The sequence below is a fragment of the Pseudoliparis swirei genome, chromosome 1, assembly GCF_029220125.1.
Source record: "Pseudoliparis swirei isolate HS2019 ecotype Mariana Trench chromosome 1, NWPU_hadal_v1, whole genome shotgun sequence".
NCBI classification, from domain to species: domain Eukaryota; kingdom Metazoa; phylum Chordata; class Actinopteri; order Perciformes; family Liparidae; genus Pseudoliparis; species Pseudoliparis swirei.
The window spans coordinates 14,486,555-14,505,725 of record NC_079388.1 but is presented as its reverse complement, the minus strand read 5'-3'; the positions used below and the strand labels follow the sequence as shown (position 1 = coordinate 14,505,725).

Sequence of the window (19,171 nt, the reverse complement as noted above, 5' to 3'; positions counted from 1 at the left end):
GTGAAAATCGAGTTCTGAAGATGTAAACCAGTGACAGGATTTAGCATGCCAGAAAAACACCAGCACTCACATTTTAAATAGGTCAGCAGAGCAAAAGTAAACAGTTCACACACTTAAAATGCCTATTAAAAAAAAAAAAAAAAGTTTTGTGACTGCGGTCAAAGTCCATAAGTCTGTCTTTAAACTTGATCACTAAACCGTTCACGGTAAAGAAATTAAAGTACCTACAGTAAAAAATAGGTTTTATTTAGTTTCTATAACATTGAAAGACTAAATGTGTATACATCAGCCCAAACTAATTTAAGCATGTATTTATTTCATGTAAAATATATTGTACTAAGTCTTGTACTGATAAAGGAAATATGACATTTGCTCTGAGCTACTGGGCGATTCAGACACGAAGTCCTGTAATGAGGATAAATGCCAGTATGACACCTGTCAAGACGACTTTCTTCTGACCACAGGTACATTAATCGTTATTCCAACTGAGGAGCTGCATGCACAGCTGCACACACTGTTGCTGATGAGCACCTGCTCTGTTGGTTGGTCCACACATCTGATTTGTGTGTGTAAAGAGCAAAATGTAAAGAACATTAGTCTGCTTTATTCATTTGAAAGTTAATATTTATTTTAGCCCACTTGGAAGAGGTTTTTAAGAGTATATAGTTTTAGTATTTCGGTGAGCAATGATACAAAAATACGTGTGTGATTCTATCAACACAATCTACCACAGACACAGACGTTTCATTAAGATAATAAGCATCTCATCCAAAGGCCATTACTGCATTTAGAATTTTCAGTAATTTGTACCTTGACTTCATAAAAGGACAAGGTGAATATTACAAAACTAATGCCAGCTGGTTTATTTGTAATAATCGTACATTAAATATATAATAATGTATAAGCAGGACACAGAACAGGAAGGAGGAAAAGGACATGTCAGATTCTTTACTAACTCCTCATAAATTCTCCTTCCCATCTTTCCTTGACCCTGTGATGTTTTCCACAGAGGTCAAGGGAAAGTGGATAGGAATAGACGTTAGGAGGTCACCCTCTGTTCTCTTCAAACATGTTCCCTCGTCTCCTCTCTCCTTGCATGGTTTCCTGTATGTAACCAGTCTTTGCATTGCTCTACTCTAGCTGGCTGCACCTTTTAAGAAACATGCATTTGCTGTGGTTATTAATTAACTAACATGATTTGTGTGTAGCTTGAACTGCAGATTATACATGTTTTGCTGTAAACAATTAAAAGTCTTTCAGCTTTGCATGTTTACATTTTTGTTGTTGTTTATATCAATTTAAGTTTAGGTCCAATGGTATTGGAATATAACTGTAGGTTTATAGGTTAACATATTGGCGGATTTAATCTTAACTTGTGTGTCACAGAACGTTTCTAGTTCTGACAACAGAGGCCAATAAACTCAAATAAACCACTGCTGCTTTGCGCCATTCAGCTCCCTGAACTTGAAACGTTCCTGTTATTCCCTATATGTCCACAAGGTGGCAACACACTGTAACACACTGCACAAACAGAACATTACCTTGAACTTTACGGATTGTACATACAAATGCAGGGCTCTCAAGTCTCACGCATTGAGCGTGAGACTCACGCATTTCGGTCTTATCTCACGCACTCCCGCCACACATCGAATTCCTCACGCTGAAAAAACCTCTCGGCTATTTAATGCTTGAATGCAGGGGTGCTCAATACGCCGATCGATTGTTCCGCTGCAGAGCTCCGACGCCGGTCTGCGGGCATTGGGATGGAGCAACAAAATAGTCACTAGCACCCCCCCCCCCCTCCGGGTTCACCGTCCCCGAAAAAAAACACCAACAGCAAACTGACATTTTGAGTCAGCAGAGCAAAAGTAAACAGTGTGGACACCGTTTGACTGCTTTGACCTTTGAGCATCCAAATGTTCAAAGTCTGCATTTGTTTGCCTTTAAAAATAATGATGTTTTCAAGAATCCTCACTGGCCTCAGAACCAAGAAGATGGAAACACATCTGATTTTGGGGGTTCTCCTGTCTATCTGCAGCCTCTCCTTTAGTCAAGGTAATGTATGACATGCACTCAGGATGTATTGGATATGTATGTATTTGTACATCTAAAAGTGTGTCTTCTTTCCCATTTATTTAGAATGTGATCAACTGCCTCATGAGAATATAGATTTCGCTGGAACAGACATCAAATTCGTCTTTTCTCCTGATGCCAATCACTGTCAGCAGCTTTGCACCCAGCACCCCGCCTGCCTCTTCTTCACCTTTGTTCGTGAGGACTGGACCAAGGACAACAGGTACAGAACAAGCTGAGCAACAATGAATTCAAATAAGTGATACTTATTTATTTAGTATACAACAGGATGGTGGAAATACATTTTAGACTCCGAAAATGTGACCATGAAAACAAACTCCGACCTATACTGTCACAGATTATTTGTTTTGAACGTTATTATGTATTTTTAATTTAAATGTAAAGAAGCAGTTTATCTAATCTCTTTTGCAACTGTAGATTTGAGGTATTATCTTTACAAATGGCTGTATTTGCTTGATAAGTCAGGCTATATATTTGTCGATTTGTTTTTGCTGCAACTGTGACCATGCGCTTTCCTCTCATGTTTCTTTTCTTCTTTTTTAAGTATTAAAGGGTCAGTGTGTGGGGAAATGTATCGGCCGTAAATTAAATAAGATAACTATGTGTTATCATATAGTCTCCGTTACCTTAGAATGATTTGTTTATATCTACGCAGAGAGCTACACCTCTTCAAGGAGCATATGCCATATTGCACCTCCATACTGTCACAGATTATTTGTTTTGAATTGTTTTGTATGTATTTTTAATTTAGAGCTATACCAGAAGTGGAATATCAAGAAGCAGTTTATCTAATCTCTTTTGTAGATTAGAGGTATCTTTACAAACGGCTGTATTTGCTTAATATTTCATGCTATATATTTGTCCCAGTGTGTGGGACAATCAATTGGCAGAAATGAAATATGCTAACTATCTTTTAATTTGTGTATAATTCCCATAAACAAAGAAACCCAGTGTTTCCGTTACCTTAGAATGATTCGTTTATATCCACGGAGAGAGCGATACCTCTTCCAAACACTGCCTCTACCAGAGGGCCTCTCTTCTATTTATGTTACTTACAACGCGCTTATCACTCACAAGTCTCTCTCTCTCTCTCTCTTGCACAAAACATCCTCTCTCTGCAGGCACTTCTACTGCTACCTGAAGACCACTCCCTCTGGACAGCCCAATGTTCGGACTCCGCTGTTGGGCGTCACCTCTGGATTTTCTCTCAAACTCTGCAACCCATCTCCACGTCGGCCCACACAACGTGTGTAACGAACAAGCGACAGGGTCATCGAATTCAATTACAACATGAGAGGAATTGAATTAGTTACGGTTACCGGAAAAAAATAGAAGCGAAAAGTAAATTATATTAAATGACACTTGCTCATCAAAATGGAGGTGATTCCAAAAGGGTTGCATCTGAATATATATTCCTTTTGGTAAAAGCAGCTTCTGTGTAGAATACACCGTTCATGCTGCTGCTCTGCTTGAATCTTAATCCAAGTTATATTGAATAACTTTGAATTAAAGTTTGACAGTAATCAGAGATGAGTAGGCCTACTGTTGTGATGTTTACACTGCTGGTTTGAGTTTGATGTTCTTAGCTTTTTTAGCTTTATTGAATAGTTTAAAACACATGTTAGAAACAGTAATCAAATCAACAGACTAACTAGTAACCTGTAAACTATTACATTTCTAACCTCGCAAACACTGTTAATTATTGATCCGTGACCCCTCTCTCCTTTACACTCTGTTTGCCAGAGCCTTGTCTGCCTAAGGTTTACCAGAACGTAGACTTCCCAGGGTCAGACTACCGCACCTTGTTCACGGCCGACTATGAGGAGTGTCAGAGAGCCTGCACACAGGATCCCGCCTGCCAGTTCTTTACTTTCGTCAATGTGGGCTACACATCAGAGAAGATCAGGTCAAACTGGATCACGCAATGTTTCACTGCTGATGAAGTCAAATTGTCATGTTATCTTCTCCCAAGTTATTACACACAGTTGGTGTAATTCAAACAATGAGTGGGAGGGTGCCGACATAGGCTCTCCAAGGCTCTCCGATTCCCTAACTATCCATTTTCTTGTTCTGTTTCAGGTACAAGTGCTTCCTTAAATTCAGCTGGGCGGTACCAATACTACCTGTTGTTCAACGCAAAACTAATGTAGTATCTGGATTTTCCCGAGATTCACACCCAACTCAAGGATCTAAACCAGGTACACACACTGTCAGAGCAAATGCATTTGGAATATAAACTCTTCAGATTGTTGCGCATGCTTTATTAATGTGTTGCCCGTGTTGTGTTCAGCATGTAGGAGAAAGCTTTTCCCAAGCACTGAAATCCAAGGAAATGTCCTTGCGACTGTTCAGGCTGCCTCTCCTGAACACTGCCAGGTTCTGTGCTCCGCTCATTCAATCTGCACCTTCTTCACTTTTGTCAGGTAGTCAATCAGTTTTCTCCAACAAAAAAACACTACAATGAGTATTAGAAAGTGCTTTTATTAGCCTGTTCGTTGTTGAAGCAACTCACCTGACTGTATTCTAACTGTCCTTTTCAGTCAGATCTATACTCAAAATTAAGAATTTCTTTTATTCAAGGTTTTTTTTTTTTTGCAGGAACAACTTCAATTGTCAGCTGAAGGAAAACAAAATTGAAATGGTGCTCAGAGCCAAAGAAGGAGTGACATCTGGATTACCAGCACGGTTCTGTCAGGCGGATGAAAGTATGTATTATTAAACAAAAACTGTCAGAGATGACACACTTCAAATTCAATCATTTATTGTTACACATTTTCCCGGTGGCATTGGTCACTCTAGTTTTCACTTATTCAATAAAAACAATTTCTGGTTGGATTAACACAACATGTTCTCCAGATGTTGATGGTTCCCAGATATAACATCCTAGTCATTTTGGTGAATCCCTGTCTTTTGTCTCAACAGTTATGAAAATACTGCCATTGATTTAACCCTTGTGTTGCCTTCGGGTCAATTTGACCCGATTCAATGTTTCACCCTCCTGTCGTCTTCGGGTCAATATGACCCGATTCAATGTTTAACCCTCCTGTTACCTTTATATTTACTAACATATTTTACCCTTGAGGTCAATATGACCCCAGCTATTAAAATCTCCAGAAAATTATTAGAATTAATATTGTTTTCCAAGTTTAAGTGTGAGGTACTTTATGTTTGTTTGTTGACTCCCGAAAGAACACCGACATTAAACATTGAATCGGGTCAAATTGACCCGAAGGCGACAGGAGGGTTAAATATTGAATCGGGTCAAAATGACCCGAAGGCAACACAAGGGTTAAGTAAACACCTTCATACTTCCCTCAGGATGAAGCGTACTTTTCATGGTTGTCTTATAGCAGCATGATGTGGCCTTGTTTGCATTATAAAGCTATTTATACGTAACAGGTAGAACAATTAGAATTGAAGCACTGTGCTTGAAGTCCACATCTGAAATCATTCGTGGAGTTTCAGAAAATCCTCTGTGATGAATACATTATGGAAAAGCCAGACTTTTGTATTAATTTTTTGTCTTTATTACAAAAAGACAACGTTTACTAAATGGCAATTTAATGAAGCAGCAGCAGTCTAACCGTGTTCCTCTCTTCTACCAGGCTGGCTTCAGGTCACTCATGAAAACGTAGATTTCCAGACCAGTGACATTCGATACGAGCTGATGGACGATGCAAGCACTTGCCAGCTGACCTGTAATGAGGATGCCAACTGCCAGTTCTTCACCTATGCCAAAGCAACGTTATCCGACGTCATGTACACTAGGTACATTAGTCGCTATGCATGCATGCAAACTTGCCTTAACACAAACGCTTTTCTTATTTTTAAGAAAAGTGTCCCAACAATTTAGGCAATAGCCAGAAAATATTCAACTTCATCATCAGCCAGACATCATTGCAGCACCTCCTGATAAATTCTGACTGCTATATTCACGGTGCATACTTGACGATGCTGTTATTGATCTTGTGTTTCAGGCGCCGCTGCTACCTCAAGCGTGCCATCACCATGCCTGCTCCTCCTAAAGTTACCAAACTGGCCAATGTTGTTTCAGGCTTCCAACAGAGGAACTGCTTGAACTTTGATTCACACTCTGTTGCTTAGTTATGGTCACTTGCTCTGTTGGTTGGCCCAAAGATCATTTGATTGATCAATAAAACAGAAAGAACTTCAGTCTGCTTTCAACTTGCTTTATTCGTTTGAAAGTTAGTATTCATATTTATTCTAGCCCACTTGGAAGAGGTTTTCAAGAGTATATAGTTATACTATTTAGGTGAGCAATGATACTAAAATACATTTGTGTGTTTCTACACCAACACAATCGACCACAGACACAGACGTTTCATTAAAATAAGAACCACCTGTTCTAAAAGCCATTACAGCTTTTACCACTTTCGGTATTCATTTGTAAATTAGTAATAAAAAAAACAATAAGTGGTAGAATTTAGGACACGGTGAATACTTTATGAAAAACTGAAGGCAGCTGGTGTATTTTTTATGTTCACACAAGGCCTGCACTCTACCATGTGCAGCTGGATACTGGACTTCCTGTCGGGCCGCCGCCAGGTGGTGAGGATGGGTTGGGGCTGATCTCTGACGACGTCGAGACAGCCTACAGGGAGGAGGTTGGATCACTGGTACAGTGGTGCCAGGAGAACAGCCGTTGCAGTGAGAGGTCAGCTTCAAGTTTCAGTTCCTCGGCACATCGAGGGGACCTCATGACCACGCACACCACCACGTGGTGAAAAGGGCCCAACAAAAATTCATGGGCCCCGCATCCTCGCATCACCGCTGGTGGGGGAACTGCACCGCCTGGAGCGTAGGGCACTACAGAGGGTGGTGCGTCGGCACAGTACATCGTTGGAGGTGAGCTTCCTCCATCCTGGACATATACACAGCGGTGCGTGGCCAGGGCCAAACGGATGATGAAAGACAATAACCACCCAAAACCACACCCCTTCTACTGTCAGGCAGGGCGATACCGCGGTATATGCCAAAGCACAACAGACTGAGGGGACAGCTTCTTCAGTCAGGCCATCAGGCTGCTGAACAAGGACTGAGACCCTCATTAACACTACACACTAGAACATATTCTGTGAATATCTATATTTTATTACATTGTTTATATATATATTGTATGTATATACATATATATATATAGTCTCAAAAAGTGTATATTTTATTACATTGTTTTATATATATATATTGTCATGATGTATATTCTATTACATTGTTTTATATATATATTGTTAATACTTTCTTCTTTTTTGTGTGTGGATATTGTATAGTTTATTCTCATTCTTATTCTTTTTTAGTCTGATTATACTTGTATAAAAGGGGATGTGACAATAAAAACTTGAAACTTGAAACTTGAAACTTGATGAAGACTATTTTCGATGTCCATGGAGAAGGGAAAAAGTCTGACTGGAGGTTTTTAGAACAACTGTAGGCGATTGTTGTGAGATAACATGCATTTCGCACTGTTTAATCTGTGAAAGTATGACATTATTTTCATATACAGAAATCACAGGAATCAACATTTGCACGCCGCCTCTCCTGAACACTCATGTACTGTGAACAGTGTGCCTACATCTCTCATACAGGGCGTGTTTGCGTTCAATGTTTCTCTCTAAGAAGTACCATGTTTGCCAAATAATTAGCAAAGAGAAAGTTTTGAAGACAATTATGCCGTGGTCCTGGTTGATAATGTTCTAAATTGTGTAATTGAGTTCCAACATAAGAAAAGGCCACTCTCATATCTAAGCACAGAGCTAAGCCAGCAGGAAATTAGCTTAGTTTAGCAGCTAGCTTAGCTCAGCATAAAGTTGAAATATACCTCTAGATCAAGAACAACAATAAAAACACATAGTTGTGTTTTTTGGTGTGGATTTACAAGCATCTGTTTGTGTTTGTCCAGAGCTGTTATGTTCTGTTTGTTAGCTTAATCTGTATAATGTAGCACCAAAACAATGAGCTGAAACACGCTGAAGCAGGTCTGCTGATAGTTCTCTGTGGGTTTGTTGACAGTCATTGTTTTGATGAAAATGTGATTATTGCAGCTGTTATGGATTTAATAGATTTCAAAACCTTCTGTTATTTGGTTTAGTTGCCATTTGGTTATTTTTCTTCATCCGTTCTTTTCCTGTTGCTTTCTGTAGTTTAGCAAGCAGCAGCAGTCTCACCCTCTCCCTCTTTGTGAACAGACTGTTAACCCTTGTGTTGCCTTAGGGTCATTTTGACCCGAATCAATATTACACCCTCCCCCCGCCTTAGGATTAATTTGACCCCATTCAATGTTTAATGTCGGTGTTCTTTCGGTAGTCAACAAACAAACATAAAGTGCCTCACACTTAAACTTGGAAAACAATATTAATTCTAATAATTTTCTGGAGGTTTTAATTGCTGGCGTCAAATTGAACCCAAAGGGTCAAATATGTTAGTAAATATAAAGGTAACAGGAGGGTGAAACATTGAATCGGGTCAAAATGACCCAAAGGCGGGGGGAGGGTGTAATATTGATTCGGGTCAAAATGACCCTAAGGCAACATTAAGAAGCGTCATGAAGGAGTAGATTTTTTGGGTTCTGACTTTTGCAATTTGTTGACGAGTCATGCAAAGGCATGCCAGAGGACTTGTGCATAGGATGCCAGTACTGCCATTACTTCACCTATGTCACTCAGAGCTTCTCTACGGCTGGTTTCAGGTGGGTCTTTGGCCGATGCATCCATGCAAACACAAACTCATGTATTGTCAAACAGTGACATTGCACATGGCTAATGCAGTGCTATAGACAAGACATACAACTGATAGTGTAGCAGTAAATAATGCATGTAGACAGTGTGTGACACTATACTCAATTGGAGTTAAAATGTGATTGTCTACTGAAGAAACATTTTCAGTTAATTAGTTGTATTTTTAAATTAAATAAATCCTGGCACATTGTACATTTTGCTGATTGTTTCGCATGGCTGCTCCTTAAGTTGGCTATTGTTGTGTCTGGACTCCACTTGAAGAAATTTGTGAACACAAACTCACGCACGGACAGAGAAACTGCACATCATCAAAGAAAATATTCAGCACTACTGATTAGATAAGTTCATGTACACATCAGAGGAGGAATCTCACTCACTTCCTGATTTCACTCGACTCATCTCTTCCTCCGTACACCCTAGCCTCACGTACACACTCACACAAACAGGCACGCACTTCCCTCCATCTTTCTCCGTTGTTCCCTCCCCTCTTTCCCCTCTCCCCCTCTGGCGCCCCCTCCTCCGTGGGAAACCCAGTGCAGTGTGACTGTGGTTGTCCTTCCTGGAAGCTGTGGTGGTGACTCTGGCTCCTCCGCTCAGAGGCTAGAATAGTGCCAGGCACCCTGTGTGAGCGTGTGTGTGTGTGTGTGTGTGTCTATGTTTGTATGTTGTCTGAGTGCCTGTGTGTGTGTGTGTGTGTGTGTGTGTGCATGCACCCTCCACAAACATTCCACCACCATACCGTCCGTCTGACCACCGGCCAGCCTCGCACGAGAGCCACGCCGCCACCGCGGTTCAGTCCTGACGCCAGCCCTAAAAGACTCACATTACACACACGTACACACGCATCCCCACACACACACACACACTTGAGCCGGACTTAAGCGCACACTCTGTAAAATAAACAATGTGCCCTTTGCGGAACACACAACACACACACTTTTGGACCGCAGACCACAGACATTGCATCCTGAAGTAGATCAAAGCTTTCTTCAGCAGTAAACACACACAAGGCTCTGCTCCGCTCTCTCATCCCCGCGGCACAATTATGCTGCTCTTCTCGAGAAACAACTTGTTACAACTGTCATTCGTCACCGTTCGAGGGTTCTCACCCTGTATGCGCTGGCCGACTCTCTGTGATTCACACTATTTCTCTCCCTTTGCTTTTAAACCTTCGCCATCCCTCTCATCTCTCCCCTAACCCTGTCTCCCGCCTCCCTCCCACCCTGTTGTTATTGAACGTCTACGCCAAAGCAGTCACCCAACCACAGCCCTTCAGATCTTTTTCTTTGTTTTCCCCTCTCGCAGTCTCTCCATTCTCCCTCTCGCCCTCTTCTTAACTTTCTGTCAATTGTTGAGGAGACAGTGGCGCAGACAAACGGGGAGAGGAGATATCCGCTGGTGTACCACAAGATTGGAGAGAAAAAATGGCAGCGAGACAGCAGAGGAGAGGAAGACACGTTGACTGATATGATGGGTAAAGATAATTACAGGGGACTGCCAATTAGAGGTCCAAAAACATCACCAGCTCCCACCATGTTTATCCTCTGCAGCCACAAGACCACAACTCCCATCATCCATCACCGGAGACAGCTGAGATACAGAGGGGGGTTACGGCTGGAGAACATGCAAGCCGTGTTTGCAGACGTGGCTAATACGGATAAGTAGGTAACATGTAGCGTTCAACCATTCGGTTTCCATTTGTATTGATAGCAGAGAGCTGCAAGTACATGTTGCCATTTGCTTCGAGAGTCAGAAAAACACACAGAGAAAAACAAAAACAATGGTAAAGGCACTTAGTTTTTATAGAGATTTTTTAAAACATTCTTCAGACTCTGAATATGTAATCAAATGTATAAAATGTTTTGGACAAAAACAAATATCACAGTTAAAAGGCGCTCTGCTGAGCGTTATGGCTCTGTTAGAAGCTGTGTCTATATGTTTGTCGAGCAAGATCATGAACCGGAATTTATTAAAATCTTCTATTCCTTCACATTCCTTCATTCTTCTGTCATATATGCTTGTTTCTGATTATCTGACACTTTACCCACAGTCTGATATGGCTTTTAGAGTCCCTTAAAAGCAAATACAATCATCTAAGGTTCAATAGGTCTTTCAACAACAGTTTCATATTCGCTACATGGCGCACATGGGAGCTCCATGTTCACTGGACTGAGTTCATTTGGAAAACAAAACCAGAGTTGACTGTCAGAAAGCTCCGATCTCAGTCCCCCATCCCTGGGCTGACTTGGCTTGTCCGCTCAAGCCCCTGCGCTGAGCTGTGGGAGACCCCAGAGGTGCAAAAGGCCTGAAAGAGACCTGCAGTGGGGCGGAAGATGATGAATTAGAAGAAGAGAAAGAGGTAGAAGGAGAGGAAGAGGAAGGGGTGTGGAGGTGAAGGGGCGAGGCCCTGGTGGCGCTGTGAGGAGACGACTGGGTTGGTCTGGAGGAGGCCAGGACCGGGGCCGCCGCCAGAGAGGGCAACCTGTGGACGGTGGCCAGGGCTGCAGGCGCAAGGAGTGGCGGAACGCCCTGCTGGCAGCCGGCCAGGGGGCCGAGGCGGAGGGAGGCGTGTGACGGGTAGCTCCCCAGTAGGGCCAGATCCCTTCGCCGACTGGGGAAAGGAGGTGAGGAGGAGGAGGCCGGTGAGGTGGGGGAGATCTGAGGGAAAGATGCCCAAGGCCATGGAGGAAAGGGCATGGCGGAGGCCGGGGCCGACTGTAGGAGAAGGGGGTCGAGCTCGCTTGCACAGTGAGAAAGGTGGGAGATCAGGCGGACTCCTATAGGGTCCGGGGACTCCCCGTCGAGGGAGCTGATGTACCGCACCACCTCTCCAACGCACTCCCTAAAGCCCAAGGTCCTGTAGTCGACTGCCAGGGCCCTCGCATCAAAGTAACCTGAGAGAGAAAGAGAGCTTATTCATACAATGAATAATCGTAATGGAATGCAGTTCGTCATAAGAACTCAAATGACTGTGCACATCCCAAAAAAAGAAGATAATAAATCAGTATGCGTCTTTTCGATCGGTTTTGGATGTGTTCCAGCATTATTCCAGTGTACTGCTCCTTCGAAGTCTCACCTTTCCCTCCCATGGCATGTAGGAGTTTGAGGTGGTCCACAGTCATCTGCAGGATCTCCGCCTTTTCCAGCTTCGATGAGCCCTGCAGAGAAAATTACGATTTTACTCAAGTCGCATCAGATGTCATGAAGCCGGCGTCCTACTTCTGATGTGAAAGGAGAATAATGGTAATTGATCGTGGATTTATGAGCGGCCACCTGTTTTTCAAAAGCACTGGGCACCAGCCTCCTGAGCTCAGACAGGCTATGGTTGATCCGGTCTCTGCGCCTCTTCTCTATGATCTGAGCAAGAAGAGCAGAGGAACAGTCAGGGCCAACCAAAACAACAGGACTAAAGAGATTAAGATCCAAGGCTATAATCCACTCACCCCTCTTCTCTTCTTTCGGGCCAGAATCTGCGAGGCGCTGCCAGGAGACATGGACCCCGTGACTGGGCTGTACCATGGAGAGAGAGAGAGAAATGGAGATGAGGGAAATGGGAGGATGGTATTGGCACGGAAAGAAACATTTTTTATTCTCTTGCATATTGTTATTATTACCCTCCTTAATATGACACAGAGGCAGGATGACACATCATCTCCCTTCAATCTAATTAGTTTTTTGGGCACAGAGCAGCAGACGAGTGCCCGGGAGAGGAGGGAAGACGAGATTGTTTTGGGTTTAATGCGTTTCTAGACATTAGTCTCAGTGAAATGACATGCTGTTCTCCTTTCCATCTGAGCGAAAGCACTTTCAGAGAGATGATTACATAGCCTCGGGGCGATGCTTTCGCTCGCATGGGGCTCCGGCATGCAGCTTTTCCGTTTACAGCCACTCAATATGGATTGTGTTTGTTTGTGAACTCTCATCTTATGGGTTTGACAGCTTGGAGTTTCCTTCAAACTGCTCCACCAAAGACTTACTGGATTTCTATTAGATTTCAACATGAAGGCTGCCAATTTAGCAGTGTGTTTTCGTTTAAGTTCATGTTTGATGAGCCGACTTTAAAAGGCGGCACTGTCCTCTGTTTGCATGAAACGACAATTTGATTTATTGTAACCGTCTTTAGTGTTACTGCCTATCTTGGTGCGTGTGATGTTCCCAGTATTGCTGTGAATGTGTTTTGATATGCTGTAGATGGACACACGCCGCTTTAATCTACACTGCTGTCCAGATGAGGAATTTGAAAAGCAAATTGTTGTCTCAACTTTTAGAGAGTGTGTGTAGTGTAAGGAGTCATTTAGAATAGACTGCCGTCATTAAACAGCAAGGCATTGTAGGCCACATTTGCATAAAAAATGTCTTCTTTTTAAAATAATTAAAAAGCAAATTGTTTGGAGTTCGCATTTTCCATATTTTCTCCATATATTTATCTATATTCATATGAATAAGGAACTAATTACGATTATTCATATGCATTTATGGCACTCAAATGTAATCTTTTTTTAGCCTTTAGAAATATCAGTAGTCTTTACAGTGAATTAAATTTCAAATGAAGCTTAATTTTTGGAGGCCAATATGTTATGCATTGAAGTATAATCAAATAACATGAATGCATTCTCACACACATAAAGTGCCTCAAAATATTCCGACAAAATGCGACAAACTCCTGCATATATTTAACGTTGGGTCGTCCCTCTGTATTGCTTTTGTATTTATGTTTTAATGAAGCATCAAGAAGTTCCTGATCTAGAAATAGAACTAGAACCGGAACTGTGACATAACAATAACAGTGACAGAAATATTGTTGATTCATTATTTGTGAAAAATGACTTTCAAAAAAAAAAGTGATTTATTTATAGATTCGTTTATATTCAAATGATACAGTGTCAGAAAATTGTGCTTGTGACTTCAGCCCGGCTCTAAGCTTCAGACATGACAGGCCTTACATCGTTTAGAACCTAGACTTCGTAGAATGACCCACTTCTACATTTACCCACATGGGCAACATATTGCCCATAAGGAGAAAAAACATATTTAGAGGAAAAAAAGCATGAATGTATCTTTCAGTGCATGGATAAGGAGGATTTGCTTTCAGAGGCCTGAAGTTAAACTTTAACCTGACAGCTCTGCTTTTTGGAAGGTGTGTCAAACCACTTTTGTCCAAAATGTGACATTCGAGATAAATGGAGAAAATATTGAAGAGTAGGGATCACGGTGTTTTAAAATGACGAGCCACATCAGCGTCTGAGATCTAAAAACGTTTTTCAACTCGTCTGTAATTTCACGGACGGCAGCATTGAAGTGTCAACACGCTCGTAAAGCCCTCAGCTCGCTGCCAAGTATGTTAAGGATGAATTAGTCTTCGGCTACTCATTTCAGCCGTGCGCCATGTCATTTCCCTTTAAATTGTAACTGGAGGGCAACGTGTTAGCAACTCCGGTGTGGCTGGCGGATGCTCACCAATAGCCGTCTTCCTGTCCCACGTCAATAAACTCGTCCGTGTCCGAGTCGGGGGAGCTGTAGTCGTGAGGCCTCTTCATGGCTGCGGCCCTTTGCTCACCTCGCTGGACCGCTGTGCAGATGGCCGGATGACGGACCGATGGATCTGAGTGACCTCGTCGGCGCTGCGTGTGGAGGCGACACGCCGAAGTCTCCCCCCCCCCGTGGACGAAGCGCCCTCTGCCTCCCTTTATAAAAGCCTTGTTGTCCTTAGTTACTTCTCGTCTCTTGTGTTTGTCTTCTTTGGCGTTTCTTCGCGTGTCTTCCGTCCTGTCCTCTGTGAGTCAGCGGTGCCACTCGATCGACCCCCGAGGGCCCATGACAAGTAAGAAAATTCACAAGCTGCTTTAGTCTTTTACTCTGTCACTGGCATCCAATCATAGTCTCTCGCTCTCTCTCACCCTGTTATGTCTCTCTTGGCTCCCTCTCTCTGTCACAGCCGCCCGATGACAAAATAGGACTTTGGCAGTCGGGGCAGGGTTGCCAGTTTTGGCTCCCCCGCCTCTTCTCCTTGTCCCTCCTCCCTCCCTTTAATCTGGCCTACCCCAGTTTGTCACTCTCCCTCCCTCCAACCTTCCCCACCCGCCCGGCTCCATCTTTCCAACCCGCTGCTCAGTCATCTTCAGTCAATTAGCCTTCCATCTCATCCTGCTCTCCTTCCGTCCTCCTTTCTGTCCTCCTTTCTGTCTATTTCTGCTCCTTTAATGACACTGCTTTGTAGAACAATGGCAGTGGGAGGCAGGGAAGGAGAGAGGTGAGGAGTGTGGGAATAATGGACTGTGAAAAACACTCCTTCATCCACAGGGCAGTGTGTGACAGTGCGCAAAGCTCGACTCCCACACAATCGCACAGGTGACTTGGAGAATGGACTTATTATACAACGTTGTGTGAGTGTGAGACAAACAGCAGACAGAAGACTGTGAAAGAGGACACTGGAGGCAGCTGCAGCAGCGCTCTCCACTTCATAAACAACCATATTGCTGGAATACTGCTGACTGAGGATTGAAATAATGTATAGTCCCGACCAATACCTCGCTGCCATGTTCTTTATGAATTCTGTTTGAATTCTGTTTCTTATAAATAGACGTTTCGGCTTTTTTATTACATAAAAGTTATTATTCTTGCAACATATTTTTTCCAACAAATGGTTTGTCAATGTAATACATACGGAGTGGCAGAAGCAACATGTTTTAATCACATCAGCCGACCCATGACTTTTAGCTAAAGGCAACTTTTCATCCATTTGCCAAACTACTTCAACTGTTCAATTAAATTAAATTCAGTTTATTTCGTATAGCCCATTATCACAAATTACAAATTTGCTTCAGAGGGCTTTATAATCTCTACACATACGACATCCCTGTCCCAGGACCTCACATGATCAGGAAAAACTCCCAAAATATAGAAGAAAAAAACTTTCTCAGGGAAAAATGGGAAGAAACCTGATGATGCAATGCTTTGGGCCAGCGATCACTGTTTATCCATTAATTACATTTAGCATCAGCTAACTATGTCCGTGTACACTACGCTACCATGAAGATTTACAAGAGGTGCCACAAATGGGTAAATTAAATAAAAAAGTTCTAACGATAATCTGTGAAGACAAATATTTGGCAGAAAGGAGCCTCTTTGAAAACACAGCTCTGTGTGAAGTTTGGTCTTTAAAAAGAATGAACATTTAACTTTTAACTTTTAATTGCGATTAATCGCGATTAATGAATTTCAAAATGTGCGATTAATTAGTTAATTTTTTTAAATCGATTGACAGCCCTAATATATATATATTGAGAAAGTGAGACCTTCCAAACTTGCGTGTGCGTCAGTGTGTGCAGGTACTGAAGGGTCAAGAGAGGAATCAGCCCAGTGAGTGTCTGAACATCTGGGCTCTTCAGTGGACCAGATAGTGCTCCATGTAGCCGACTCTCACACACACACACACACGGCCGCACAGCGCTCGGTTCCGCTGCCACCGTGGGAAGATTGCTGGTACACATTGCCATGGAAACCAGGCACCCGTTGTTAGGAGCGATGCCTGACTGACCTAGTGGTGTGTGCATATGTGTGTGAAAGACAGAGAGAGGCCAAGTGGCATGCCCCCTTCCACACAAAGCCCAGCTGAGTGTGTCTCTTCCTGCCCGGCAGACTGGAAGGGTGTGTTAGTTTAACCCTTGTGTTGCCTTAGGGTCATTTTGACCCGAATCAATATTACACCCTCCCCCTGCCTTTGGGTCATTTTGACCCGATTCAATGTTTCACCCTCCTGTTACCTTTATATTTACTAACATATTTTACCCTTTGGGTTCAATTTGACGCCAGCAATTAAAACCTACAGAAAATTATTAGAATTTTTATTTTATTTATTTTATTTTAATTTTATTTATTTAACCAGGAAATGCCTCATTGAGATTAAAAATCTCCTTTACAGAGGTGTCCTGCAAGAGACAGCAGCAGCACGTCACACAAAGTTTATACAATACAACATAAAACATAAAACAGTGACAGACAATATATAAAACGAAAAACTAAATCACAGCATGAATAAAACCAAAACTAAGTCTCAAGCCAACACAACCCAGCTCACACAGGAGCACATACCTCCGTCATATAAAACATCGACAGCTAGATGAATTTCCAATATTTTCAATCTATTTTAAAACACTAAGGAGAGAGACCTGGAGACCCAGGTCTGTCTGCAGCAAATTCCCAAAGGCAGAAGCAACTTAAAAAAAAACCTCTTTTTTTTTCCAAACGACGTGAGGGACGGAGAGCAAGAGGAGGCCTTGAGCAGAGGTCACAGAGAGAGATAAGATGGTAGGGTTTTTTTTCTGAATTAGCGTCCAAAGATACGATGGAAGTACGTGGAGAATAGCTTTATAAATAAGGACATGCCAATGATTTTGTCTCCGGATGGACAGAGGAGTCCAACCAACCCTATTAATATTGTTTTCCAAGTTTAAGTGTGAGGCACTTTATGTTTGTTTGTTGACAACCGAAAGAACACCGACATTAAACATTGAATGGGGTCAAATTAATCCTAAAGCGGGGGGAGGGTGTAATATTGATTCGGGTCAAAATGACCCTAAGGCAACACAAGGGTTAAACAACTACAATGTACGAGTGCAAGATCTCTGTGTGTGTTTGGTTCAAAAAGTTAAAAAAATGTTACGCTGGCTTATTTTGGTCCTCTTAAGCTTTGTAAATAAAATCAAGTATTTTTTTATTATTGTCTCTTACTCCAGATTTTTCCCGCATTGTTTTTCTGTTAATCTCTCTTGCATTCGATGTAACCGAGCCCTGCCCGCCTGCATTTAATCATATCATAGGCTACGTGTAAAGTAATAAACTAACTTAAAACATGTGCATGTGCGTGCGTTTGCAATACCCAAGTGTCACTAATCAGCGTGACCATCACCAGGGGGCTTTTAGTGTGGTGAGCAAGCTATGAGTCAGGACCAAAAGAAAAGAGAAACCCCTTTTTCTGTCCCTCGCTCCAAACAACCCCCCTCCGCATATCCTTTCATTACCAATCATTCCTTAATTCAGATCTGGATCTCATTTTGGCATCAGAGAACAGGGAAGAAAGAGTCTTCAAGAAAAGAGACATGTATGGCGTCAGGCCTCCGTCTACTCTCTGTTGTTATTTTTATCACCCACCCTTCTCTTCAACAAACAACTCTCTTCTCTGTATCACCAATCTTTCTTGTTCCTTTGTGTTTTATTCTTTTTATGAAATCACTCTGGTTACACTCAACGTCTTCGCTCTCCCAGTTGTTCCAGTGTGATGAGGCGGTTGCATAAAAGAAACATGCACGTGGTGGAAAGTAATTAAGAGGGTGAATAAATGAATAAATAAGTTAATCATAAAAAAAAAATGTTTTGTGGTGAGGGTGTGTGAAGGGATTGTGTTGCAGAGAAACATGACAGAGAGAGAGACATAGAGAGAGAGAGACAGAGAGAGAGAGAGAGAGAGAGAGCTGGCGCTGGATGGTGGGATGGAAATCTGTGAGATTTCTGGCGATCTTGGTCGACCACTTCAAGTCCTCTTCCTCCCATCCCTCCAAACCACAACAAGGCCACGTCCCTTATTGAAATTAAGAAGCTCATACTTTTACAATTTGCACACACACGCACACATGTGCAACTCAAATATGAATGTGTGAACGCTCGGGGACATACAACTGATCCACACAAGCAAACACGCAACTCCCTCAGGATCGTGGACACTGCGTATACCCACAATCCATAAGGCTCAGCAGCAATTATTGCTCTGAAGTATGTTTATTGCTATTGTTTGAGAGTCTGGACTTTTGTCTCGCTGCGTTCATGTCGTACTGAATAACTGACTTGGATCTTATGTACTCTTCAACAGAAAGACTACTGTCAGCAATATTTTTACCTCTCAAAATATAGATACTCTACTGTAAAAATACACTTTAAAAGAATACACCTGTTAAAATGTAAACATAAAAAGTATTTTCATTGCATTGTGTTATTCACAAAAGTTCACAATAACTAAAAGTAGCTGTGTCAATATATCATGGAGAGACAAGCTGTTTGAAAGTGCTGATACGGGGCTTTCACACATCTGTAGAGCAGAACTTGTTTTTTAATACATTTTAAAAATCTAATTCCTAACATGTTCAATGCGTATAGCCTTTTATTTAAGGCACAAAAACAGGTTGGAATAAGAAGACACTTTATAATACAGCCTGTAGACTGTATTATAGTTTCCTGCATCAATTGTGGAATCACAAGCATGTTAAGAGGAAATAGAAAAATGGCCTAAATTGATAACACAAGGGAGCAAAGCCGAAATCTCGAAATAGAAA

At 42.1% G+C, this 19,171-nt stretch overlaps 2 protein-coding genes across 2 annotated transcripts; one reads left to right on the top strand and one right to left on the bottom strand.

Moving 5' to 3' along the window:
• The first annotated feature begins 1,946 nt into the window (after positions 1 to 1,946).
• On the top strand, positions 1,947 to 6,267 carry LOC130193970 (plasma kallikrein-like). The gene is made up of 9 exons (XM_056414835.1): positions 1,947 to 2,055; positions 2,140 to 2,296; positions 3,216 to 3,340; positions 3,838 to 4,000; positions 4,174 to 4,292; positions 4,385 to 4,517; positions 4,693 to 4,799; positions 5,700 to 5,862; positions 6,072 to 6,267. Exons 1-9 carry the CDS (start codon positions 1,953 to 1,955, stop codon positions 6,196 to 6,198), a joined length of 1,197 nt encoding a protein of 398 aa, XP_056270810.1. The 5' UTR covers positions 1,947 to 1,952; the 3' UTR covers positions 6,199 to 6,267.
• A 4,363-nt stretch (positions 6,268 to 10,630) lies between these two features.
• Positions 10,631 to 14,754, bottom strand: heyl (hes related family bHLH transcription factor with YRPW motif like). Its single transcript, XM_056414872.1, has 5 exons — positions 14,304 to 14,754; positions 12,290 to 12,356; positions 12,120 to 12,203; positions 11,923 to 12,004; positions 10,631 to 11,740 (listed from the first exon to the last, which is right to left on the bottom strand). The coding sequence occupies exons 1-5, from the start codon at positions 14,381 to 14,383 to the stop codon at positions 11,052 to 11,054; spliced, it is 1,002 nt and encodes a 333-aa protein (XP_056270847.1). The 5' UTR covers positions 14,384 to 14,754; the 3' UTR covers positions 10,631 to 11,051.
• Between the last annotated feature and the right edge of the window lie 4,417 nt (positions 14,755 to 19,171).